The sequence below is a fragment of the Nematostella vectensis genome, chromosome 4, assembly GCF_932526225.1.
Source record: "Nematostella vectensis chromosome 4, jaNemVect1.1, whole genome shotgun sequence".
Classification (NCBI taxonomy): Eukaryota; Metazoa; Cnidaria; class Anthozoa; order Actiniaria; family Edwardsiidae; genus Nematostella; species Nematostella vectensis.
Window position 1 is genome coordinate 16,674,265 of NC_064037.1, and position 27,059 is coordinate 16,701,323.

Consider the following 27,059-nt stretch of genomic DNA (forward strand, 5'->3'; position numbering starts at 1 on the left):
ATCTCCCGCTTTTTAGCGCTTCCAAAAAATTATTCTATAGGAAATCGTCATTTTGCCTATTGTCTATTATAATATTAAAAACAATAATTTCTTTGCATAGTGCAATTTATCTAACACCCTCGTGTGGTGATTTATAAGTGGATTTGTTCGCGAGAGCTTTCTATTATACCCACCCCTCCCCCAAAAAATGAATATGTAAAAATTCAAGCTTACCGAAGACAACCAGACCTTATTTTGGGAAAACTTGCCATTTTTTTGCTCTGTAGCGCATACCCTCTCGCGATGGGAGCTCCACACTTCGCTATATTCATCAGTTCATTGAAGCGATTGTAAAAGCAGTGAATGCAGAATAAAACAGAAAATACGGAGCTTGAGAATGAGATTGTGATACAATGAGAGTAAAGCTCCACGAAAAAAATGTTTTTCAATATAAGTGGGTTTTTTATATTGCATTTTTAAAAATAAAGATGCTATATTTTGTTTACTCATTTTAAGGATTAATTCCCCGATTTGGGGATAGATTCCGCGACCATTTTCCCCAGCCTAGTCCCAGGCGTTCTTACCGGGTTTCCTGTGCTCACAGATAAACCGTGAGGTAGCCATGAGGCTGGGACGAGCTCACCCACAGAACTGATTTTACCTTGCCTATGCATCGACCTCACGGCTTAGATATTTGTCATTTCACGACTTAGGGCTTGTTTCCCGAGAAAGGAAAGCATTCTCTACACATTTGTAGGTTTGTTTGCTTCTATTTTCATCGTAAAAGCTTGCACGAAGCTCCGAATTTTGGAGAAAATTGAATCGAGACTTGTTGATCTTCGCTGGAATCTACTCCGCATTTGTAAGAATCTTCCCCATGCCACTTTCCTCTTGTTGCAGCTAAGTTTTTCTCATTTGTATTTCTTTTTATTTCCTTTGCGAGTTATGTTTCCATGTATTACTAAAGTTATTTTAATAAATGTGGAGAAGTCAAGAATCGAAATCGTGTTTACCTTTGATTTTATGCAGCCATATGCAGCCAGCAAAAAAAATATTTTGTGATTAAATTCTTGATGGCAATAGTTTTTCACTAAGCTATAAATCGGAATAACCCTGCTATCTGTGCTATACAGTATGTATTATTGAATAAAGTTTCATTTTCATATTTTTGAATATCTTGGTTGTTTGTTAAAGAATCCTTTGATCAATCCTGTAGAATTCTTCCCTGCTAGCAGAGGCCTCTTTTCTCTGTATTTCGCTGGGCTGGAGTTCGCGAGGAAAAGATATCTTTTCCTTGCGAATGCCAGCCCAGCGAAATACAGAGAAAAGAGGCCTCTGCTAGCAGGGAAGTAGAATGCATCTAATGAGTTTTTTTGTTAGGTCTCCGAAGCCACTTGATCAGTATTTTATTCACTACGGTGATGTTTGCATGATGGATGTTTTTTATTTTATTTTTTTTATATTTGGGGGGGGGGGGGGGGGGTGATTGTTTTACAAGAGTAGCTGTTGAAAAACATTAGCCTGGTGGGATGTATTTCAAAAATCATGGGCCATTATAGCCATAATTTTTTTAGGGGTTAAGTTTTGCTTTTCAGCAAACCATTTTTCTCTCAGGTTTTTTCTGTTGCAGTGGTACTACCTAGGTATCCCAGTTCCCCTTTGCCTACAGTGATACTAATTTATCTTTTACTTGAACACAACTCCCAGTAAAGTGGGTTAGTTTGACCAAATTCCTCACCTTCACCTAGCTACAGGCCTGCTTACTTGCTTGATACCATTATTCTTTAGTAAAGCTTTTAACTCTCGCATAACATAAACTAATTGGAATGTCATCATCGTGTCCCATCTATTCCTACTAGAAACTACAGTCTAATATTTTGACCATTAACTATTTCTTTCTATTGCTACCAGCACATGCAGCTCTCTGTGAGATTATAGGAGTGACACAAAAATGGTCTGATAAAAGCCTTTATACAATCACCTGATCTGTTATAGCTAAGGGCAAAGACAAGGGCAACTTGGGATATACTTGAGTGATTTTCAAGGGTAAATTTAGTGGAAACAATGAAAATAAAATGCAAATTCAGTGATTAGTTGATGTTAGCCTCATGTAATGCATCATGCATCACCCTTGCATAGCCAGGATTTACAAAGAAATTCTTTTTGTTGGTTGAGTGGGGAGCATCTGCCCCCTACCCTCACCCCTAGCTATGTGCCAGACTTGAGAACAATCATAAGCTCAAACATTGGTTTATATCAAAAGCAAAGTGGTTTAAATTTCCAGATCAAGAACTTGGACTTTTTGTGATCCCTTCACTTATCGCGTGCCCGGGCGTGTGTCGGCGGCGCGATAAGTTCAAAGAGAAAGTGAGCTGTCACTTGTCAATCATGTCTCATACCAACATCACAACATTGGCCGTAACTAGGCAGGTTTTTGAACAATGGAATCGAGCGTTGTTTCACTCCCTTCCTATTTTATATAGAACCTAAATACGAAGTTAGGTTCGGAGAGCGTTCGGGCTAGTCACGAACACTCAAGGAAAACAACGATCGCGTGGGTTTTTAGACAAGAGAAATAGAAATATAACGAGAAAGGATTTCGCAAAATCGGGAGGCAGGAGACATTTCGCACAAAGGTTAGAGATATTTTATTCGCTGAATACAATATTCAATACAAATTGGGAATGCATTTTTTGTTATTTATTAAGAAATCGCTGACAAAGTATCCTAATTCCCGTGACCAGACCCTCAAAACGACAACGTTTTTCTTCATATGGGCCGTCGAAGCAGGGGGTTCTGGGGGAATGTGCCCCCCCCCCCCCCCTCCCAACCAATATTTTAAAAAAAATTAAAAGGAATTGACCAGTAGAGGCGCGGCTGTCCCAATATTTTCTTAATGTTTCTGTATTGTGCCCCAAGTATATTACGAGGCATGCACCGGCCCCGCTCTCTATGGCTTTCTGGTCATTGTGTGCGTGGTGTTGGTTTGTTTCCATCATCTGTTGATCATATCACAGATATCAGTGCAACTTGAGTACTTCAATTATTCAGGTGTGTGCAGGGGGAAGTAACGCTATTCTAGTCCGCCATGTTTAAGTGACATGAAGAGAAAACGAACCATAGCGCCGACATATTTTCCCCGGGAAGGATCCCAATAAAAACGATTAAAAAAGCCAAGTAAAGGTAAGTGGAAAACTATATGCCATCTTGTCAAGTTGTAAATATACCCAGTATGGATGGACTTCAGGAATATTATAAAGAGAGCTAATAGTGTGACAGGCATACGAAACCTTTTATTGGGTTATTTACTGTGCATTCGACATTTCCAAACCTGCCTGAAAGATATTTACCGTGTGAATGGAGAAAATTTTCTTTTCTTTGGTACTCACAAGCGACAAATGAATCCTATATATCTCCCCTATGATACTAAACCGTACGGATATTGCAGCCGTAAGCAAGGAAATGAAACAGGCTCTAGAATGACGATTGAAGCTATCTAGCAATGTCGTGGCTTTGACCCTTGTCGAGTTGCTATGTTTGCGTACATTCTATGATGTAATGGGGTCGGTGGACTTTGCCTTGTCAAGCGCGACGGACGAAAAAGCCTTTAGAAATTTGGAAGAATTTCGAAGCAAGAAGGGATGCGATAAGCTTATCCGCGAAGCAATGGAAAGTTTGGTATAAGTAGGAACTTAATTTATATAGATACATGTTGAATTGATGCTTTGAAATATTAACAACGATTTTCAGCGGGGGATTAAAATAGCTGAAACTATTTCTAAGGGAGTGTTTATTAAATACACCGAGGGGGGGGGGGGATATTGAACCACCAAAGGGGGGGGGGGCTCCGGAAAGGGGGGGCTCTGAATTTTTTAGGAGCCGTCTTTATGATCTAGTTTGTAGCACAAATAATTTAAGACTTTTGTCTTTATAAAACAGTTGGATATACCGATGGCAGTTTTTAACAGGAACAAATAGAAATTTAAATAGTGGTGAAAGACGATTTACATCAAAACAAATTATAAAATTATGAAGGCCGAAACCGAAAGTTGTGAATAAGAGATGTCAGAAATAATGATGAACTTGACTACATCATCAATTCGGACAAAGAGGGCAACTTCGCAGTATTTATTTTCCAGATTTAAAGACTTTTAAATCTTTTTATTTATTGAGGTCGTAGGGGTGGGGGGCGGGGGGGCTTAGAATGGCAAATAATGGCGAGATTGGGCAGCAGCAACGTCGAACAATTTTTTTATTTTCATATCAGAATATTTGTTTCAACGCTATTTGTTCGCTCATAGAAACACTGTAAATAACCTACACCTACCGTGAGCCTGACTACCTGCTGTACTGGCTACCTTCTGTACTCCAATCTCATAGCCAGCTAGCAGACTAGCAGGGCTTTCTTCCTGTTTGTTTCTATCAGTTCACTTATTCGTGCGTGCAGCCGGAAATAGTTCCATTAGGGGGGGGGGACTGGGGGATTTCATAGAAACGAGTGGGAGGCGCGGATCGCCCCTCCGGGCCTCCCAGCCCCGTCTTAGGCTTGGGGGGCGCGAATCCCCCCTCCGACCCCCCAGCCCCATTCCATGATGGGGACTTTCAGTGACACCGAAACGCGTTTCGCGTATGCTGGTTATTAATCTACGTCGGGACCACTTCGCGTAGATTCGAGTCGCCATCTTGGATAATTGAGCTTGGTACTTCATGACATACGCTTTTAAGAGCTTTCTGACTCGCACTCTAATGAATAAAGCTGTTATGAAGTATCATGACTATATTTTTCCAATAATGCAGTTCGAACCCCCAAGGACTTGCAATTAGACCTCCGTCTGTCCTGTGGTATACCGAGCGTTCGAAGGATGAAGTGCGGAAAAGATCATTGCGGGTGGCTAAAGGTCGGCCACGCAAGGTGCACCTCCAAAGGCTCCGTAAGGGCAGCCCCCTCCCCGTGCCGTGCAGGATCTGCGGCATAGGGACGCAGTCGGAGACGCGGTTGTGCCGCCCCTGCGGAGCGAATCGTGAAGGGCAGAGGATGCGCGGCGTCGAGAGGCGCGCTCGGGGATGGTTTGCACTCGTCCTGTCTGACATCGCAGCCCGCGGTACGGGCAATTCGAGACTGGGTGGCACAAGGCATACCCAAACACTCGTCCTGTGTGACATCGCGGCCCGCGATACGGGCGATTAGAGACTGGGTGGCACAGGCATACCCAAACACTCGTCCCGCCGGCTGTGATACGGGCAATTAGAGACTGGGTGGCACAAGGTGTACCCAAACACTCGTCCCGCCGGTTGTGACACGGGCAGTTAGAGACTGGGTGGCACAAGGTGTGCCCAAACAAGGACGCTTACATAGAGGAGGTTCTAAATAGCATGCGTGACAAAGAGGCGCCCGCCGTACTGGCAGGGCTGGTCCAGAACATCCTGGACGAGGACATCCCCGACGATGTCAAACACAAGCTGCTTAAGCCGCTCGTACCTGAGCAAAATGGTGAGCCTGGGCCAATGTTTGAGCGAGAGGGGAGTGACGCCTTCGCTAACTGTGTTGTGAGCTATGTTGCCGACTTCTTGAGGAATCGCGGCACCCCGCGCTCCCTTGGTCTAACCAAGACGCGAGGCAAGATCCTCGAGCGATTTGACAAGAAGCTGGCCACTATGGGATGCACCAAAGAAGACCTCTTTGAGATGGAAAAGAAGCTCGAGGTAAAGCTAGTAGCCGTGGACGCCCTGGGTAACGTCCTGTGGGACTCGGGGAAGTACAAGACTAAGACGAGGATCACTATCCCTTGCCACAATAACCACACCTGGGCGGAGCTTCCGACTGAACCACCTGCGATCGCGAGCGTCCACGGCCTAGACTTCGAAGCTGAGGGTGAGCTTCGTTCGTTATGTCAGGAGAAGGCTCTAACCAGTGCCGCCACAAAAACGCGCGAGGCGAAAGTGCGAGAGGTGCTCATTTGCTTTATAAACAGGGCGATCCCCAGAAGCACGAGGATCTGGCTGTGTGGGCGTGTTATAGTCACGCACGAAGGCAAACTGTACCGATCGGGACAGGACGGAGCGGCTATCGACAGGGCGTTTACAGACGAGACTGGATATGATCCTCAATGGCTCCCTGATGACCACCCAGCCTACCAAGAGTACACCGAAGCTACGCACTCGATGAGCGGTGCAATAGGGTATCGCTTCAAGAAGTGGACCCAAAGAGAGAACATCAGGCCAACGCCTCTTAAATACAGGGACGTCTGGCGAGCGGCGCAGGTTGAGTCCAAAGTGTGGAATAGCAAGGAAAACTTAGGGGCGCAGCCTCATGCGCACATCGACATGCGTGCGGCGTACCTAGGATGCGAGGACAGTGTCTTCGGCGGCGCCTCGGACGCCATTGATCTGGTACGGAAATACGGCTTCCCTACGAACGTGTATCGTGTCGCGGATGTTGTGGGACGGCCATTGAGCGAGGTTCTTCAACTGACCGGGGCCATTCAGCTGACCGAGTGGGAGTTCTCTGAGGCCTGCCACCCCTACACTTCCGGGAGGGTAGGGCAGCACTTGGAACAAAACGAGGGCTGGATCACCACGCCAGAGCTCAAGGACCTGTTAGACTCGGGTTACCTCGTCATGGCCACTGCGAGGGAGGTGTTGTATAGCGTCGGAAAAAAGGACTCCATCAAGTTCCCCCACTCCATCGCGTGCCGCCCCGGCGGCGAAGACTCGCAGTACCCTGAGGGTCGAGATCTCGCTGTCCGTTTCGTAGGCAAGTGCGCTCGCCACGGCGACGAGTCCTCGATCGTAGTCCGCGACCGTGAAGAAGCCGCGTATCTGACAAACCTCCTTGCGGGCACCGACCACTTACTTAACTTCGAGCATGCCGACGGGGCTCATCTGATCCAATACAAAGACGGTGTCCGGCGCTCACAATGGTACCATATCGGGGCCTTCGTCTTGGCGTACGCAAACTTAGCGTTGCGACGCATGTTGAGGCGGATCCCTCGCGAAGACGTCCTCCGAGTGTGCACAGATGCCATATACGCAAAGGCGGTGCCCAGTGGTGTAAAGGAGCGAAATCCGAGGTATGGAGAGTGGCGCCACAAGAAGCCTGGGTACGAGTGGCGACCCGGAGCGGCTTGGGGTCCGGAGAGGTCGGGGAGCTTGGCTAGGGAGCCAAGCACTGCGCCGAGTCTGCCGTGCGATCTAGTGGCCGCAACCTCTGCAAAGATGTATCTAGCCGGCCAAGGAGGATCGGGGAAGACCGAATGGGCTCACCCCCGAGAACGACCTCGCCTACGACCATCGCAACAACCCGCGCCTCGCGGTGAAGGCTCAAACCTACCACCACTACCTCTGCATACCAGCGGAGAAGCCGATAGAGGAGTGGAGACCTTCCGAGCTGGGGCACAAACTCGACCGTCTCGCAGAAGTAATCTTCATTGACGAGTGCTGTAAGGTACAGACTAAAGTGCTACACGCCATCCTAGGGTATCTCGCCACGCGGCCGTGTCAGGTAGTGTGTTGTGGCGACTATGGGCAGGTCCCGCCCTGAGGAGATAAAGAGGGGCCTCACGATGTGCTCAAGGAGTGGGCACAAGGGAACATCCGCTGGTTCGAGTCCGACTACCGCTGCCTGTGTGAAGGCCGTACAGTGCAAGCGACTGCGGCTCTGCCGCGCCCTCCTCCAGGCTCCACGCCATAAAGGGCCGGATTTGGTGTCAGCCAGACTCCCAACAGCTTGAGGTGTTTCGAGAGGAGTGGGATGGGGTGGCGTTTGACTCGGCGATCGAGCAGGCCCACCCAAGCGATATGTGGGTGTGCTCGACCAACAAGATGGGGGCTCTTCTTCAGCAGCGATTGATAGAGCACCACAGGAAAAACTACCCCCGACTGCCAGCAATCATCCGCTTTGACCCCGATCCTAGCGTCGCGCATCGTTATCGCAAGCAAGGGCGGCCAGTGCCCGTGCCAGGCAAAAGGGGTCAGAAGGTCGACGCATACAAAGGCACGGTAGTCGAGGTTCCTCTCGACGCGGTCCTTAACGGGCTTCCCCTCGAGTGGAAATACGCGGGCTGGGGGACAGTCCACCGGGTGCAGGGCAAGACTATCCAGACTCCAAGACGTCTGTTTATCATAGACCACAGCTTAGAGGGCTGGATCACGAATGCTGTATACACCGGCATCTCCCGCGTGCGGCGCGCCGACCAGATAGTCCGCGTGATCCCCCCCCCCCCCCTCCGATGACACCCCCGGTGCCTTGGTTCCCACAGGACTGCAGGCTACGCCCAGTGAAGAGCTCATTATAGCGCGAATCAAGCGATACGCTATAGACGACAGGCAAAAGGGTCGCACAAAGTACACGGGACCGCACCACGTTCTGACGGTAGACCACGTACTCGGCATGATTGCTGACGCGGAAAAGAAGTGCACGGTCTGTGGCACTCAGCTTCTGCTTCAGGGATACACCAAGAGTCATCCCCAATGCTTCAGTATCGACCGGCTGGACGACAGTCAGGGTCGCTACAAGTGGAATGTCAGACTCACGTGCCTTAGCTGCAATAAAAGGCACAAGCGCTGATCGCGCTAGCGTCACCCTAGCGTCACGCTAGCGTCACGCTACGCAACTGCGAACGCGTGAAGCCGTGCTTAGAGTACGCCGTGTAATACAACTCTGGCTGTCCAGGCTCCATGACCCTCTTTAGTATTGGGTATGCCTTGCTTGTCCACCACGGGTCCGTCGCTCGCCGTCGGCCCTTGTCCTGAAGGTCTTCCTCGTTTACGGCGATGTACACCTCCGTTCCTACCTCTAAGGGGACCCCTAAGGGGGGCTTTTCGGCTTTGAGAGGCACGCGCCTCAGCTTTATGGCGTCTTTAGGCGCAAAGCCAGTCATGCGAGTCTTCGTTGCGTTCATGTCCGAGATGACAATTGGCAAAGCAGTAAACCACTCGCGGTTTGTCTCGCCGGATGCAAGCTCCTTCGAGTACTGCGCACGAAATAGGCGCTGTGCTAGCCAGCGATGGAAAGACTCGGCGAAAGCTTGGCTCCTGTGGTGCCCTGGCTCAGCCCGTAGGACCTCCACCCCGTGGTCTGTTAGGAGCTTTGTGGTAGCACCCTTGAACTCCGTGCCGTCATCAACCATGAGGACTTTAGGCCATGTGAAAGGTCCCTCTGCATAGATGACAGCGAGTTCGCGGGAGACGACGGCCGCGCTCTTAGTCCTCAGTGGGCGGGCGGCTTTATATCGTGAAGCAACGTCAACGAAAGTCAGGGCATACTTGTACCCGCGGTCGGTTGGCAAGAATAGCAGGTCCGACTGGTGGATACGGTTTGGTATCTGCTCCGAGAAGTGGGCGTAGGCAGTCGGAGGAGGGGGTGTCTGTGTGTAGCCCCCGACGGGCTGCGAGCTTACCCACCTGCGCACTCGATCTATGGAGGCTGAGCCCTTGGGAAGTTTGGCATGCAGAGCGGTCACTTCCTGGAAGCCACCTCTCATATAGGACGAAGGAACGCATCGAGTTCTTCGTCGGACATGCGCTTCGCCGCCATTACGTGTCGACAATAATGTATCGCGATACATTGCAACAGGTGTATCAGTCTCCAACAGGCGGTTGCCGTCTGCTCGGGCAGTGCCTGGGTGGTCTTTCTGAGGCCGTTCTGCAATCATCTGCAATCATCTTATGCGTATACGTATACGCATACATATACGCATGCGCATACGCGCCGCATGGAAAAATGCCGCCTAGATGCAGCGCCGGAACGGCAGCTACATCACAGCAAGCGGCTAGCTGTGTAGCCGATGGCGAGAGCGCCGGCGCCAATGTACGCCAACTTGGCGTTTTTCTGCGTTTTGCTAAGGATGTAGTATTCGGACAGCTCAGGAGCCCGCATCGACTCCAGGGATTGTTCTGGCCGGGTCTGGTTGTAGAGTTTGAGCGCGTAGTCAGTTTCGGTGAAGTTTTGCTTTGCGAAGGACCCTCTCTCGCGACTTTGAGCTTGCCAGTCGAGGATTTTTTTGTCGCCGCTGTTGGTAGCGTCCATAGTCTTGTTGGTATTTCTCTAGGGCCTTGTCGTGCCTCTCCTTCTCAGCTAAGGCAGGGCTCTCATCGTTCGAGAGGAACTTTGCGAGGTAGTTGCCACCAACGAATGCAGTCGCATTTAGGACGGCGCCGCCAACCAAAATCGCGATGGAGGCCATCGAGTAGTGTGTGTACGTTTCACGTGCGCACACTTCACGTGCTGTGTGTACGTGGACACGAGTCTAATACATGGCTTACACATGTAGTAGTGTGCCACAGTACACTACTACATGGGCAGGATCTTCTGGTCCTCAAGGTAACCCTTCAAAGCGACAGCACCTGCGACGGCGGCACTAATTTTGCGTAGTTCATAGCGTTCGCGGAGGGGTCTTTGGTGAAGTCCTCGCGCTAGACCGTGCGCCCAACCCAGCCGATACCGGCGACGAGGCCGGTTATGACTGCGGCGTCGGTGATGGTCTTTGTAATCCTGCTCTGCTGCGTCGTCAACATTGCGGTGCACGGACGTGCGGATATGGGTGAGGCCCTCGTGTCTAAATGTCTGTACTCCATGTCTAACAGCCGAGATTTGCACTGTCCGGGAGCGCGAGGCGCTGTCGCCGGAACGGCAAGCGGTCGATCCTTGGTCGTGCGGGCGGAGTCACGTCGTCGGTACCTTCGGTAGCAGGCGGATCGGTAGCTCGCTGTTTAACAGCTGGTGCACGAGTGAACGCGGCAGCTAGCTCCCGCCTACGTGTGAAGAGACGATCAATGACACTAGAAGACCAGCGACCCCGATAACCGAGCTAGCCGACCAAGCAGAGTTGCTTTCCGGGACTGGTGTGTGTATGCCTTCGGCGCGCGCGCGCAAGCCCTCGAGTCCTTGCGACTCGCCAGCGACCGGCGACTCAACGCGTTGCACGACACGAAGTGCCTCTTTCTTCGCTCTGTTAATTCGGTTCCACTTTGCCAAGCGCCTTCCGGCTTCGACTCGTCCAGGGTGTTTAGGTCGGGTCGCGGGTGGTTCGGGGCTCGTGATTCTCTCCGCCTACGCCGAAGGCGTACGTGCAGGTTCATGAGCAGCTTGTTCCGCAGCTTGTTTGTCAGGTTCCGCTGACCCGTTTGCTGTTCCGGCAGGCTGGGCACTAGTACTTCCTTGAGGTTCTTCCATTTGTGATGCAACTACTTGGTTGCTGAAGAGGTGGCAAGCTTTCAAATGAACGTCTGCTCTGGGATGGCAGACTCGCCACTGTGCGTTTGCGGGCATACCACTGGTGAGTCCGCGACTGCTAACTCGTGTTGACACCGCGTGTCAGCGCTTGCCGTTCCGGCTGGGTTCACATGACGTGCTACGTGTAACGCCCCGACGGCTAAAGCCATCAAACGACCGCAGCGTAGAGACAGGCTTCCGCACAATGTGCGGAGCTCGTTGTTGATGATGTAGTCGGACACTAGGTCATTGTGAAGATCGACCACGCTGTCTATCGGCAGCGCCATGCCTACTAGCTTGGTCGTAAGCTTCAGAAAGCTGGCTGCCAGGGCGTCTGTAGTCCGGCTGGCTAGAGCGGTCTCGTATCGCTTCTCGTACTTCCTCACCTCCTCGGCGCTCATGCGTTTGACGTCGTCGTGAGACAGGGCCTTGCCTACCATTTCTCTCGACTTCCCCGAGGCTACGAGAATCGCGAGTTTCTCCCTCGCGTCTGCTATCTCAGTTTGCTCAACTCCGGTTGCCGTTCCGGCAGGCTGCGTCGAGCAGCCCAACGACTCGACGGCCGGGAGGCCGGCGGCGCCCCCCTCAAGAAGACTCTCAAAGTATTCGTCGATCATCATGCACCCCCCTGCCGTGGCTAAGGTGCAACACGTGGATCAATGCGTTATGCCCTAGGGCATACGTGGGCGGTGGTTTACTGCGCTTACCGCTCAACTAGGGCGATGGTATAAGGGTGACGCAAGCAAAACTCTAACTTCGAGAACTTTTTCGTCTTGAGGGCCTTCATGTACTCTTTCATCTTCTCTTCTGAGAGCTCCGCGCCGTAGTCATGCAGGATAGCTTTCATGTCCGCCTTGCTGGGGGTATAGAAGACCACCAAGGCCGCGATGTTCTCACGGAACGGCTTCGCGATGCTGGTGAGCTGCTGCGTGATCACCCACACGCTAATACCCACGTGGCGCGCGCTGAACGCCAAGTTGACGAGCTGGTCAGAGCGCCTCTTTACGTCTTTCGAGGCCGCACAGTCGTCGAGTATGATTAGCGTATTAGTGCTTTCAAAGAGAGCGGAGACAAACCTCAGCAGTATGTCGATCTGACCCGCCTCAGGTGCGATGACAAACAGACGATTGTCGCCCTCGCCGAAGCCGCCGTATGTTTTGTTGTAGACAAAGGTAGGGCACATGAGTACGATGTAGTCAAACTTGCCCCGGAAAGGGCCGCACAGCTGGTCCACTACGAATTGGGTCTTCCCGCATGACGTCGGGCCCACGATGAGAGCGTTAAATGGGATGTTTTTCGGGTCCATACCGCGCTGCCGCAGCGCTTCGCGCAGAAACACGTTTCGGCGTCTGTGCTCAGTATTGTATGGACTCTAGCTGTCCGTTCATAAGGTTCATTTGGGCGTCGGCCACCACAAACACGTGACAGTTTACGGTACCCGTGCCGCTCGCCGTGCGTTTTATCTCGAGGTGCACACCGTCGCGGGTGTTGACCAATCGGAGACCACCCCCATGGATAGCACTGTCGTCCGTCGTTCGAAGGTCGATCCACAGAGCAAACTTGTTATTGCCATAGAACGACTCGGGGCCGACCGCCGGGGCGGCAGGTGCTCCGCTGTGCCCCCCGGGGAGGGGCGGACGAACTGCCGTGTATGGCTCCACAAAGAGGAGCAACAGACCACTCATAGACCTTCGCGGCAGGTTGACACTCTCGTTGATTTTGCTGTCCGTCCCTTTGCTAATCACTAAGGTCTTGTGGAGGTTCACTTGCTAGTAGAAGAACGTTGTGCCGTTTTGGTAGGCGGCGGCTGCAGATCGGGCAAGGTTGTCGTCCCTCAGGCTTTCGTATTCCAGCTCTAGATTTTTGATGCCATAGGATAATTTGGTAGCATCGCTTCCGACTACTACCTGGTCAATCGTTGCGAACATGATCTTGAAGAGCAGCGCCTCGGAGAGCGCCCTTGGGTACAGTACGCCGTGGTCCGTCAGCAGAGAATGGTCTAGCGGGATGGTGTACCTCGCCCCGTGGGCGGCGTTTAGAGCGTTCTCCTTGGCGTTACTAGTCGCTTTATCGCCAGCCTTGGAGCGAAGCTTGCGCATGTTTTCTGACTGTATGCTCTGCTCCACGCGGTCCCCTCTCTCGACCTTGGACAGGTAAAGCTCCTCATACGTCTTGAAGACGTCGTAGCGGTTGGTGTCCTGGAGCGTTTCTCCTGCAAACGTGACCTTCAGGCGGCTCACGATATTTCGGCTGACGTTGTTCACGACGGTATTATTTGCATGGCCTGAGATGGAGAGATCGAGACCGACCATCAAGGAGCCAGGCACGAGCGTGACGCCTTCCGATAGCTTTGGGACCGCCACATATAGCGTCTCGCCTGGGGAGGCCGTCGACGGGTTGAGAGTGACCCGGTGAACAGTTCTCTCGGCTTTCAACCCCAGAGGAGTTCTGGGTGTTCGTTGGGGTTCAAGTTTATCGCTGACTGACATTACGTATATTACGTATTTTACGTATATTATGTATCGTATACGTATGTATACATAAAGTACGAAGCCGCGTGGCTATGGTGCGGACTGTTAGACATGTCTAATATAGCGTAGCGCGAGTTATGCGCACGCATCATGGGTGATGTTGACGTTGACATTGACGATACCTTGCCGGGTGCGTCCGCCGATCGCGGAGCGGGGATCGACGAGACGACGCCCCTTATCCCGTTTGACCCCGACGATGGGGAGTCGATCCCAATGACGAGCACGTCATCGCGTATGCATGGTGCGAATAGCATGGCTACGCGAAGCGCAACGCAAACGACCGCTGAAACCTCGTTCACCACAGAGGGTGCGGCGACAAGACTCGGTCTCCAGTCCCTCAGGGAGAAATACCCAGACCTTAACGAGAATCTGATACGGTTCCGGTCAGACCAGAGGGGGAAGATGCTAATACGGGTTCGTAACCTCGGCAAAGGGGGTTGGACTGAACCAAGACAGCTGTTCAATGAGGACGGCGGCGTTCGACAGGACGTTGCAAAGCTGAAAGGCTTCAAGCTGGCGATGGGGTCCGTGGCAGAGATAGACGCGGTCATCCAGGAAAACACAGAACGAGTCCAAGAGCTGCAAGGGGTGGTAGCCACAGACAGGGAGACCATCGACGACCCTAACACGTCAGAGAGTCGCCGCCAAGAGGCCCGTGAGCGCAGCGAGGAGAGGCTGTCCGAGATTGACGAACTAGAACGCGAAAACCGAGAGCTCGATAACCAAAAGCCGCTAAGAGAGCGCATCAAAGCCATCTTCAAAAAGTACGGCTTTACCGTCACCGCTATCGGGTTGGCCGTAGCGACGACGATCGCGGCCATTGTGACGTCGCTCGGCAAGTCGCTCTCCTCCGTGGCCAGAGGGGTCGGTAACGGGCTTAAGGCCATCGGGAAAAAGCTAGGCGAGCTTCTCCCTGGGCTAGTAGGCAGCATCGCGAACTTCGTGTTTAAGGCTGCAGGAGAAGCGGTGAAATTCCTTGGCGAAAATGCGTGGCTGCTTATTCTAGCCGTAGCCGCGTTCTTGGTTCGTCGAATGCAAAGCAGTCATCGGAACAATTAATACGCCGCGGCCACCGCGAGTGCCGACAACTCCGCCTTGAGGGCGGTGTGGTCACTTTTTTCGCCCAGTCCGGGTGCGCTTGCCGTTCCGGCGGCAGTCATGCTATGCGCAGCGTGCGTACGTGAAGAGGGGGCAGGGGCCGCGCCCTCTGCGTGCACTTTCGCAGGGGTGGAAGCCTTGCTTCGCCGCCGGAACGGCACGCGGTCGATCCCAGGGTCAGTCACGTGTTGCACCCTAGGATGCCCACCGGCCATGTTATGAGCACCGAATGTGCAAAGCTTCCGACTCCAGAAAATATGTGACACTCAGGCGGTTCTAGACAACGAGAATAACGCATCATCGACAGGTGCGGAAGAAGTATAAGCGCGCCTTTGCCGTTACCCATGCTGTGTCTGTGGCATCCGGCATCGCTGCAGGGGCGCTTTCCAGCGCCGGGGTGGGGTCTCTTTGAGTGGGATAGGGGTTCTGATCGGCGGTCCACTGGCAGGGGTCGCTGGGCTGGTCGGTGTCGTTGGCGCGGGCGCGGGGGTAGTTTCTAGGGGTCTTACGAGCAAGGTGGCTAAACACGAAGACACGATGGTTTTAGCGGAGAGTAAAACTCGAACTCGGTCTCTAAGGCTCTGCAGGACGGGCATATCTCAGACGAAGAGTTTCGGCTAATACTTCAGGAACAAGAGAGATACTACGCGCTCAAGGCCGCTATCAGAGCTCGACACCGCCTCGCACCGAGTGATAAAAAAAGCAGGAAAGGGCCCTACCTGGAGGCACGCGAAAAGATGAAGAAGAGGTTGCGAGAAATTCGCAAGGAGTTCGGGAGCAAGGTGTTCGAGTAAAACTCTGGTTTAAACGCCACGCCAGCGGCTTTGAATTTACGGCCGAAAAACGGTTATTCCGCGCTCTGTAGGTTGGCGGCCCAATCCACGTTCCTCGTTTTCACGACCCTCAGGTCCTAGCACAAGGCGCTGCCGTCCCCGACATAGATTAATGATTGCTAACCATCGCTAGTTACCCATCTACGCGGAGTGTGTTTTGCGTAGATTTACCCATCTACACACAGTTGTCCCGACGTAGATTAATAACCAGCAACTGTTAGTCTACGCGAAACGTGTTTCGGTGTCACTGAAAGTCCCCATCCTGGAATGTGGCTGGGGGGTCGGAGGGGGGACTCGCGCCTCCCAAGCCTAAGACGGGGCTGGGAGGCCCGGAGGGGCGATCCGCGCCTCCCACTTGTTTCTATGAAACCCCCTAGTCCCCACCCTTATTACCGTCTGCGAATTACCGAAAGAAAGCTTGTTTAGACCTCCCGCGCACCACCGCCAGAGTGAAGCGATTTCTAATTGTCTATCATCTGGTTCAAATGTAACGAGTCACGCGATTGGTCAATAGCTCCATGTACCCTGCATATATATAATTTTTCAAATGTTATGATTTTGCACGAGAGTTTGACAGCGAAGGCGCGAAGCGTGCAAACCAATATATGGCAATTCCTTCGTGTAATATGTGCCTAACGGATGTAGCTAATAGCGACCAAAGATTTGTCATCGGGGGTAATGGGAAGTTCGATATAGCTTTTGAGCTGAAAAGTCTCTCTTCCACAATAGTAAGCGAGTATACGTTCCGCGGACAAGCATCTTGCCTATTGATTCGAGGTCCTCTTGAAGTTTTCTCTCTTTTTTCAACGAGGGCCATTTAACTCGAACAGTTACAGCCACATGTGGGTCTGGAGGATTTGCAGCAGCGGTAGCTGCATTTGTAGCAGGAGCTGTAGTTGCAACAGGAGCTGGAGTTGCAGCGGGAGCTGGATTTACAGGACTGACTGGCCATTTCGGTTGTTGGACCATTGCGCTCAGGAGTAGAAGCGAGTTCTTCTGGTCTTGAGGATGATGACTTTCCCTGTGATTCCGTTGGTGATTTATACGTTTCTTGCTCGGTGTTCTGATTATTGCTATATTTTGAAAGAGGTCTTCAATGGTTTTTAGTTCTTGAAGCAATTGTGTTCGTCGCTTAAGTTTCCTAAAGCGCAGACGGCAAATATACTCGCTTACTCTTGTGGAAGAGAGACTTTTCAGCTCAAAAGCTATATTAAACTTCCCCTTACCCCCGATGACAAATCTTTGGTCGTTATTAACTACATCCGTGAGGCACAAATTACACAAAGAAATTGCCATATTGGTTTGCACGCTTTGCCTTCGCTGTCAAACTCACGTGCGAAATCATAACATTCGAAAGATTATATTCCTGGATGCTACACTGCGAGGACAAAACGAAAGAAAATTGCTGACATCCTAATCAATGAGATCAGGAACGTTAGAGGGCGGTACCCTCACTTTGGACTTGGCATTGAACGAGATGGTACTTGCTTATCAGTGTTGATTAAGCAAGATGGCAATTAAATTACCATTTATATTTCCGGAATACCTATGTCGTTTGTTGGCAGGGAAGGAAGCGGGGAGAGGGGGAGGGGGCGTTTATTACAAATTTGTAAGCTTAAGGGGGGCGTTCATTAGATCAGAGGCGTTCTTTAGATAGGGGGCGTTTATAAGGTCATTCACGTTATTTCAAAACACGTCAGCGCAAATGGCAAATCGTAATTGCCAAATGGCAGTGCTACCATCAGGGGCGGGTCCAGCTTTTCACTTAAGGTGGGGGGGGGGGGGCGTGGGTCAGTGACAAAGGGGGGGTATTTTTTTTTGTTTCATATGGCTTTCTGGCAGCCCAAGGGGGGGGGGGGGTTAAACCCCCCTAAACTATCCCCCTAGATCCTCTACTGGACCATCCAAAAATACCAAGGGACTCCTCAGGCTAGAAAAGGTATGGATCACGTTTTACGGATCGGGCAAAATGGCTTTTTCTCTCACGGACCGCAAAATGCCCTTTTAAATCATTAAACCACGTTTCACGGACTTCGAAATGGACGATTTCACGTTTCTCGTAGGGTGAAAAATGGCCAAATCTAGTTTCACGAAAATACTTTTTACCACCCTGTCATATGAAGAAAACGCTGTCGTTTTGGGGATCTGGTAACAAGGAATCTTAGTTTCCCTTTAAAGACCTTCTCCATTGACTAAAGATGGTCATAGTCACCGTTTTTCTTTTCTGATTACAAGTCATGAAGTTTACGAGCACCTGCGATACGCAACTCAACAACCCAACTCAAAAATGACAAGAATCATGCAGTTTTTCCAAATAAGCGTTTTGGCTAAGTTTTCTTGATATGCTCCTCATATGAGTTCACTGGAAGCAAAATAATGTGAATAACTCATGCGATTAGTTTATTGTTTAGCTCCAGAAAATATACATACCCCCCCCCATGGAGGGGTCGGAGGTATGACCTCCCACCCACCCCTCTGGAATTTTCAACAATTCCAACCCCCTGGAAAAATAAATACAGTAATTATCAAGAAAAAAGGGCATCCCCCCCCCCTCTCCCCTCTGGAAATTCCTGGCCGTTTGCCCCCCCACCCCCCGGAATTTCCAATCCCCTCCATGGGGGGGATGGATATTTTCTGGAACTACGCATTTACTCCTTACTCTTAGAGGAATTATACCTACAGGCCGTTTGACATTCGCTATTTGCACCGACAATGTTAATTGAAATAGGTGTATATTACCAGCAATATTTTGGCCGATGTCTTCCCCTCCGGAAGTGACGCTCTTGAGATACACGATACAGTCGGAGCAGCAGGGGCGTCCCCCCACTTTTCTGAGCGGATGTTTTTTTTTAGATATGAACATTTTTTAATCAACGGGTTTCAAGCGGCACATATGCAACCGACAACAAATTTGTTGAACCGTTTAAAATTCCCTGCATAAAAACCTAGGATATCCCCCGCGTTCTTATATAAAGCGCTTAGAATTTGAAACCACCACCCACCCCTCCCCCTGAAACCACCAACCACCCCTCCCTTTGAAACCAATACCCTTTCCTCCCCTCAACTTTCGACCCCCCCCCCCCCCACTTATGTGACCACTTCGCCGCCCAGCAGTTCGACATTTCCCCTGAGATATCTAATTGTCCGCCCCTAACAGCACGCGCACAAAGTACTTGACTTTATGGTTTTATCAACGGACGTGTATACAAACAAGGAGCAGTATGCAGGTCCACACACCCTTTACCCTGGAACCTCCACATAACGAACATCCTAAGGACCACCATACAACAAACATACAGTAGAACCTCCATATAACGGACATCCTCAGGACCACCACACAACAAACATACAGTAGAACCTCCATATAACGAACACCCTCGGACCACCATACAACAAACATACAGTAGAACCTACATATAACGAACACCCTCGGGACCACCATACAACAAACATACAGTAGAACCTCCATATAACGGACACCCTCGGGACCACCATACAAGAAACATACAGTGGTACCTTCATATAACGAACACCTTCCGTAGAAAACATGGTCCGCTAACAGGGCTTAAGCAGGCCTCGAAATATTTTGGCCACGATGCAGAAACATTGGAGGGCAGCCACGAGGGCAGGGAGGGCAGCCACGCCCCTACTGGTCATTTCTGACTGGTCATATTATTGAACTAGTTTGTGCACGCGCACCCAGTGCCCCACTGTGGCTTCAAAAAAGTTTCTTTTTCACCCCCCTATCTTTCTTCGAACAGGACAGATGGACAGCGGTGTTTGGTGATGGGAAAAGGGAGCATTGGTCAAAGAAGCACAATATTGCGACAACGAAATTTGGTATAATGAGCAATTTTATATTGAATAACTCTTCTTTTTTTAGATACCATAAACTTTTAATAAGCTTCTCCTCCCTTCTTCCCTGGAGCCGGTAATATTCGAATAACTCTCCCCTCTCCCCTCTCCCCTCTCCCCTCTCCCCTCTCCCCTCTCCCCTCTCCCCTCTCCCCTCTCCCCTCTCCCCTCTCCCCTCTCCCCTCTCCCCTCTCCCCTCTCCCCTCTCCCCTCTCCCCTCTCCCCTCTCCCCTCTCCCCTCTCCCCTCTCCCCTCTCCCCTCTCCCCTCTCCCCTCTCCCCTCTCCCCTCTCCCCTCTCCCCTCTCCCCTCTCCCCTCTCCCCTCTCCCCTCTCCCCTCTCCCCTCTCCCCTCTCCCCTCTCCACTCTCCCCTCCCTTTTTAATGCGCATCACTTGAGTATGGGCCTGGATATTTAAGTATCGATATTTGATTGAAAATGTATCAGTTACTCGCCAGAATTAGCTGTTGGAAGTGGGTGCTTTGTGTTGCTCATTATCGTGAGTTAGCGTTCTTTATTTTAGTTTTTACGTTAGCTCGTATCCACATCACTGTATTTTGCACTGTACTAATGGTCTCTACATTCACAGAGACGGGTCTTCTTGACTGTTGTGCTACTGGGAGGTGCTCTCCTGCTCATTTGTGTACTCCTGTTCACATCAAGATCACTCAGAGTCACATTAAAACACTCTGAACCTCTTGAAGGTAAAGCATAATTTACTACCTCGAGGCGTAACATTGCTACTTACATAGTTTCGCGCCCGCCACAAAATGGGGATAGTGAAAAGCGGTGTGATTGTTTGACTTGGCCGATTTTTTTGTCTGTCCTGCAGGGCAGTAGCAGCGGGTGGGGGCACTGGGGGCACGTGTCCACAGTATTCAAAAAAGAAAGAAAGAAAATGACCAGTAGAGGCTTGGCCATGCCCCAAAAGATTTTCTTAATGTTTCTGTATTGTGCCCTCCCCCAATATATCGAGGTCTGCTACGGCTGTGATCTGTTTGTCATCTTTTTTTTTTCTTTTTTAGATAGCAGCTTTCTAACGGATTCTTTTCTTGAAAACAACCCTCACGGAGAATATCCCGATAGATTCCCATGCTATTACACACGACTTCGTAAAGCCCAGACACAATCCGATGATGCCACGAACACTTCCGATACACAGCCGACAAGATGTCGGAAACACGTGTGAGTACAAAGCAAAGTGTGGGCTAAGTGGGCATCATCCCCTAAATAAATCCTGTGCAAAGCAGTTTTATGTGATCGAAAACCTGGGCTTCCTTAATGTTATCCATAGTTTTCTTGGTCAGGTCAAAGCTTGGGAATTTTTCCAGGTTTAGAAACCCGGCATTCTAAACTGGTGCCTGTGAATCTCTCGTCTTCTCGGTGAAGTGCGTCGGAGGTCCCTTTTCTCATCTAGACCCATTAATCTTTATTTGGGGACGTTTAAAAGAACCACTAGGACTAAACGACAGTTATACACTAACTCACCCATTCATGATTGTAATCAGTATAGTGTAATCCGCATCTATATGACGCGCAAATTTCAGTCAAATGCAAAGTGCTTTCGTTTTAGAGATTTTGTGATAAATGTTTTAACATTTACGTCCAACTGAACTTCGGAAATTACGCTTTTCGCTTGTTTTAATGGAAATGGATTAAGTATGCCCGGTTTTCAAGGACACCGCTTTAATAGAAACAAACTCTTCTTTTTGTCGCACTTGCGATCTATTTCTTGTGTGGTTTCTATTGTTGACAGGCCTAGCCCAAGTGCGTGCGAGGAAGCCAACACCCAATACGGCAATCCCGACTACTTACCGCCCCTGCGACAATGCAGCTACGAGGGAATCCCGAATATCTGTAACGTGACCAGGACTAACAGGGCGGGATTCGACCTGGCGTGTGACGTCACTTCCTGCAAAGGCTCCCAAGTGTACATTGCTCGCGTCAATCCTAATATGGGCACTGTGACAGCTTGGAAAGCGATCAAGCCTTTTGATGTAATCAGAGTAAAGGATATCGCCGTGAAAGCGCAAGATGAAGGCTTCTCGTTCCTGTATTTGCAGTGTCGGGGTTTCTTGCAAGTTCTGGGTCTCCCTCCAAAGCTATTAATTGGATCTTCCGTCCCATACGATAGGAGATTAAATATTAATATAGTCGTGGTTGACTCTGTCGCAAGGACGCACTTTTTCCGGGCGATGAAGAGATCTGTGTCTGCCATGCGGGAGATTATTTATGACGACACCATTCCGGCAACTGTACTGGACTTTGAGTCCTTCCAAGCAATCAGCATGCACACCTTTGATAACATCCGACCGCTGTTTTCAGGCGTCACAAAAGGTATACATGATTACCACATTCCATGTGTGTGGGGGGGGAGGGGGGGAGGTGGCGCAGTTGGCAGAGCTTCTTTAGTGCCTGTGCCTCTCACCACAGGTTTCCCGGTCGCTCTGTAGTGCCTGTGCCTCTCACCACTGGGGTCTGGGTTCGATTCCCGGTTCTTGGGTAAGTTGAGTTAGTTGGTCTGGCCTTTGCTCCCAGAGTTTTTCTCCGGTTCTCCGGGTTTTCATCCCTTCACAAAACCAACAATTTCGATCTTAGCTGTGTTCCGTGGTCAGACATGAGTTGTAGGTGGCTGCCTGAGGCGCCTTCCCAAGCCTTCAACTCGACCACGTCTGAATCTGTGCACTCGTAATTCAGCATCTAACTGTGATGAGAATGATTAGCTACTTCAATTTATTAATTAATTCAAAGTGTTCTCCACCAATCAGAATATGTACTAATCAGAATATGACCCAGGAAGGGTTGACGGTCCATGCAAGCTGGACCGGGGACTCCAACCATGGACGTTTGGCACACGGAACGCTAGATTCGTTTTCAAACTCTACGTTTTTTACTCCGTTAAGTTCTTTTCACACTTAATGAGATCTTTTATTTTATTTTTAGTCAATAACCATTTTAGTAGAAAGGCAAGCAAGACGCTCCACCCTTTGGGCATTAACGTTTTGTACGGCCATTACAAAAAGCACGGGTACCAGACGATGTTCCAGGAAGACCTGTGCTGGCAAGACTCGTGGGGAATCATGCTGAACAACTTGCAGCAGCATGGGGATAGGCAGGATAACGGGCAGATACCACTGATGGACGCAAAACGGTCAGTATGTCAGTTATCATCATCTTCATCATCATCATCTTTTTGGATACTTTTCCGTGTTGTTGCTCTTCAATCCTCCCCCCCCCCCCTTCTTTCATAGTTTATATTTTTATTATTAGTCTTTCTTTTCTTCAAGGTCATCTCCTTGTTGCAGTTTTGTTGTTCATCTTTTCCTCTTCTAACTGTTGTTGTTCTACGACTCCAAAAAAGGAGTCTTTCAGGGTATACAATTTTAACTGCTATCACCCCCGATCACCCAATCTGTTTTCACGGGAGTCTCTTTTGGGTGTTTTTCTTCTTTGCTTCTTCCTATTTTGCTGTTGTTGAATTTCTTCTTCTTTGATTTGTCGTCTTGTTGTTTTCTTTTTCTTCATTTTCATTCTTTCTCTTCTTGTTTTTTTTGTTGTTGTTCCTCTACCCTTTTCTGCTGACTTCTTGTCTGTTTTGCTGTTCCTACTGTTATTGCTCTTCTTTTCTTTCTCCTTGTTTAACTTCTTTGAATTCCTTTTCTTGTTCACTTAGTCTCTGTCATCTTCGTCTTCTGGTTCATCTTCTGTTTCTTTTCCTTTTCCCCTTCTTTTTTTCTTCTTCTTATTTCGTTTTCTTTTCTTTTTTCCTTTCTTATTTTCTTCTTACCTCAATTATTTTTTTATTCTTACTTTTTGCAGATGGTCTGATTTCCAACATGTCGTCAAGAGTCATCAAATTGATCACCTCGGCTTGACCCACTTCAGCTGTGAGGTTCTCATGCAATACAACCGCAGAAACCCGTACGACGGGCCTGGGCATGTATGCCTCAACGGTCTTTACTACAGCATCTACTTTCTCCGCTACATAGCCCTCATGACACGCGAGATCGCGCGAGACTTCCACGCGGCCCCTCTTATCTCGTACCAACACCTCAACACGGGTCATACAGACTGGGGAACAAGAGTTACTAACGATGACGAGCCGTTAGCACAGTTTCTTAACGCAATGGCGCACGACCCGAACACGCTCACGATAGTGCTTTCGGATCACGGGCACACGCGAACACCATACGCAAGCACAGACGAAGGCCAAAACGAGCTATACAGTCCATTCCTTTTTATGGTACTGCCTAATCACGTAGCTTCTTTACTTGGGAAACAGAGAGTTGAGGCTTTAGTAAAGAACCAACAGCGGATCTTCACAACGTTAGACTTGCATAAAGCGCTGATGTCCCTTCACAGTACGGATAAGCCATCAAGTGATTATAAACAAGCGGGGATATTTGCTAAGATCCCTGCGGACAGGACGTGCTCTGATCTACCGCTGTCGCCGCTGGCGCGCTGTCGCTGCGAAGGCTGGGACGAGAAGGCAGAGAAGAACTCGCCACGGATCAAATGGCTGGCGGAGTTCGCAGTAGGCGCGCTCAATGACCTCATACAAGAGCAGTACGTGAAAGGTTAGTATAAGAAACAGAAGGAAACATTTGTAGTTATGTTCGTCTTGAAGGTTAGTAGACTGCCAATATGTTGATATAGATTTAAATCCATCCCTGTCTCTGGCTCGTCTCAGACCCATTCCGGTCAAAACAGCGCGGTATTCTTCTGAAAACCGCGTAGTATTCCTATGAAAAGAGCGCAGCATTCCTGTGAAAACAGCGCAGTATTCCTGTCGAAACAGGCAATATTGCTGCCCAATAATGCAGGCACTGTTATTACTCCATTTTGGGAGGTGCTGTGAAGTAGTTGATGTTTGTGCTGTTTGCGCGGGGCTTAAAACTCTTGTCTTTGGTTTTGCACTTAATAAGGTCTGAACCCAAGTACTTGGAACCGCAGATCCGTCCCGGGAAACTGTGTGCGCCTGTTGGGCAAATCCTTCTCTAACATCAGACAAAGGCGCGATGCTCAGAAAAACTTACTCACTACTTTCGACCTACACGTGACTGCGCATACGTCGGTACCGCTGACCAAAGACGAAGTATTCAAGGTGGCCATTTCTCACGGAGAGACATGGGCGGTTCTTCAGTCCTACTCGAGACACACGTTATACAACAAATACAAGTACTGCGCGGATCGTCATGTTAATCTAAAGCTTTGTATTTGTAGAAAAAAACGGGTTCGTTCACCAGAATATATGAAGGAAGTCATTTCGTCCGGAATGTTTGGATCTGAAACAAGCGTGAAGGATATCTATAATGGGTGTGTGTTTTTGACATCGCGCTCACACGATGGCTTGACTGTGGTTTACGAGCTCGCAAACCTGTGCGCCCAGACTAAAAATGTAATTATTTACGGAGAACCTTATTACATGCAAGTTTCCAAGCAATTACCTTTCTCCATTCGAGCTGAGCCAAACACCGTGTATTTCGTAATATCTGGCGTACGTCGGATGCTCGAGTTCAGCTACTTGGATTTGGCGACTATTGTTGAAAATGACGAATCTATTGCGAAAGACGTCTTCACGAGGCCCTCACTTTACCAAAGAGGGGCTACTACATAAAATGAGACGGGAATGATCATCCTATCTTGTTATACCTTATTTTTTTTCTTTCACTTCAGGGGTATCATGCTTGTGAATCATCGCATTTTAATAAAAATTGGACATGAAAGTAGTCTGAAAAGATTCACCGCAATACAGGAAAACTGAAAATGTGTTTGTTTTTAGTACTTAGAGCTAGAAATTGCTTCGACCACACCTATTGTGCGATCTTTTAGGGTTAAGAATTGCTGTTGACCACACTCAGAGTGCTATTCCCTTATGGTTAAATTTAGACTTGCCCCAAGTCTCCCTCTTTGATTTTCCCTAAAAGGAGCGCGCGCTCTAATGGGTATTTTCCTCAATAATCAGTAAAAAATTCAGGCGCGCGGAGAGGACGACTTGTTCCGTTTTCACGATTTCTATTTTAATTTGCATAATATACTATATATGCGGGCGCTCGTTTAAAATGACGCTTTTCTTTAGCGCGCGCATTAAAATAACGAAACTTAAAAACGTTTTTGCTTCAAATCTTTCCAATCTCTATCGCTTCTGTCCATCACCAGGAAAGCTTGAAAATTTAGTTGTTATTGCACTATTGAAGTTACTCCGAATTTGATAGCTTGTTGAAAAGTAGAATTCATTGTAAAGAAACAAGATGCCAAAAGCAACAAAATAGCGAACATGGCGCCTACTGTGACGTTGGCAACTTTCCCGCGCTTTGATTGGATGTTTATGAGACACGCCACCGACCTAAATTTAGGTCGGTAAAAATTGGCGGGAAGCGAAATAGAAAAGTCAGTTGTACAGCAGAAGCCAATTTCTAAAAAGCCGGCCAGCGCACTTAGGGAACGGCTAGGTAAAATCAGGGCCGTAGCAGGGGGTGGGGCACTGGGGGCACGTGCCCACCCCCCCCAATATTTTCAAAAACTATAAGGATATTACCACTAGGGGCGTGGCTGAGCCCCCAAACATTTTCTCAATGTTTCTGTATTGTGCCCCCAATATTTCGAGGTCTGCTACGGCACTGTAAATTTGATTATAGAAACGATCACCCCCGTCTGTTTTTATGGTCTACCAATCCCCCCCCTCCCCCACGTAAATAAATTATGGTACAACTAGAACAAATACAAACAACAATTTACAAGGTTTTACCCAGTACGCTCTGCACTCACTGTGATATCTAAGAGGTAAGCGAGAATATTGGCAAATACAAGGCAGCCGTATTCGTGTATGCCCTAGGACATCATTAAGTCTATTGGGGCATAATTGAATATTGTGCTCACGGATGTTTGCAAGCGAAGGTGGATTCATGGTTTTTGTTTGGCTTTGCCTGGATGAGAAAAATAAAGTTCTAATGAATCACCACAACTTTTACTTATTTCCTTTAATGTGGCATTTTACATTGTCACCAGTTTACTCCGATGATTTTTTAACGAAAAACGCGAAAAAAAAATATCAAAATCGTGAAAGCAGTGTGTCCATTAGAAGTTTCTTTGAGGATTTGATTGATAATTTAGAGCGGATGGCCTGTTAAATAGCGCGGATTCTAATATATTATATTGTCTTTTAATGGTTGAGGTTTCTGTCGTGTCGGTCTGTGTCTTAGTCTGTTTGGCAAAGCTGTTTAACCTCTCTGTCTTAGTTTGCAGATGTGGAGGGACTGGATGAGAGAACAGCTAGATTATCTGCATAAAGTCCATGTCTTCTAATTGAGACAAAAGCATCCATCTTTTATGCCTTGAAATTGACGTAAAGCGGAAACTACCATTTTAGACATTGCCTGATGACATTTCTAGGTGCAAAAATATTGTCAAAGCCATCTTTTCCTTTTCTGAATCCGGCCTGTTCTTCCCTCAGTTTGGAATCAATTGCCGAGCCCTTTTCAGGCGCGTACGACAAAAAATACCGCAGAAAAAACATACCGCCGTTTTAAAAGCAAAACTTTGCAAGTCGCAG

At 49.2% G+C, this 27,059-nt stretch overlaps 2 protein-coding genes and 1 long non-coding RNA gene across 4 annotated transcripts in view; 1 reads left to right on the plus strand and 2 right to left on the minus strand.

Annotated features, from left to right (window-relative positions):
* The window catches only part of LOC5511331 (centrosome and spindle pole associated protein 1), a 110,244-nt gene that overhangs the window by 25,346 nt on the left and 57,839 nt on the right, over window positions 1-27,059 (minus strand). The window lies entirely within an intron of this gene.
* LOC5508955 lies at window positions 2,316-25,274 on the plus strand. Of its 2 annotated transcripts, XM_032377806.2 has the most exons (9): window positions 2,316-2,615; window positions 3,031-3,162; window positions 19,415-19,493; window positions 20,097-20,211; window positions 20,533-20,692; window positions 21,264-21,844; window positions 22,451-22,658; window positions 23,327-24,084; window positions 24,433-25,274. In XM_032377806.2, exons 3-9 carry the CDS (start codon window positions 19,440-19,442, stop codon window positions 25,122-25,124), a joined length of 2,568 nt encoding a protein of 855 aa, XP_032233697.2. In that variant the 5' UTR covers window positions 2,316-2,615; window positions 3,031-3,162; window positions 19,415-19,439; the 3' UTR covers window positions 25,125-25,274. The 2 variants fall into 2 exon arrangements, with proteins under 2 accessions (XP_032233697.2, XP_032233700.2); XM_032377809.2 differs by lacking the exon at window positions 2,316-2,615 and having other exon boundaries at window positions 3,023-3,162; window positions 24,461-24,677.
* LOC125561832 lies at window positions 2,941-3,533 on the minus strand. The gene is made up of 2 exons (XR_007307517.1): window positions 3,369-3,533; window positions 2,941-2,978 (listed from the first exon to the last, which is right to left on the minus strand). It is a non-coding gene; the product is annotated as an uncharacterized LOC125561832 (long non-coding RNA).

Excerpts from the sequence above, each read along its gene's own strand:
- LOC5508955 (XM_032377806.2), top strand. The coding sequence starts at position 19,440 with ATGGGAAAAGGGAGCATTGGTCAAAGAAGCACAATATTGCGACAACGA. Across the intron at positions 21,845-22,450 it reads GTTTTCAGGCGTCACAAAAG|TCAATAACCATTTTAGTAGA; the intron begins GTATACATGATT and ends TTTTATTTTTAG. Across the intron at positions 22,659-23,326 it reads CCACTGATGGACGCAAAACG|ATGGTCTGATTTCCAACATG; the intron begins GTCAGTATGTCA and ends TACTTTTTGCAG.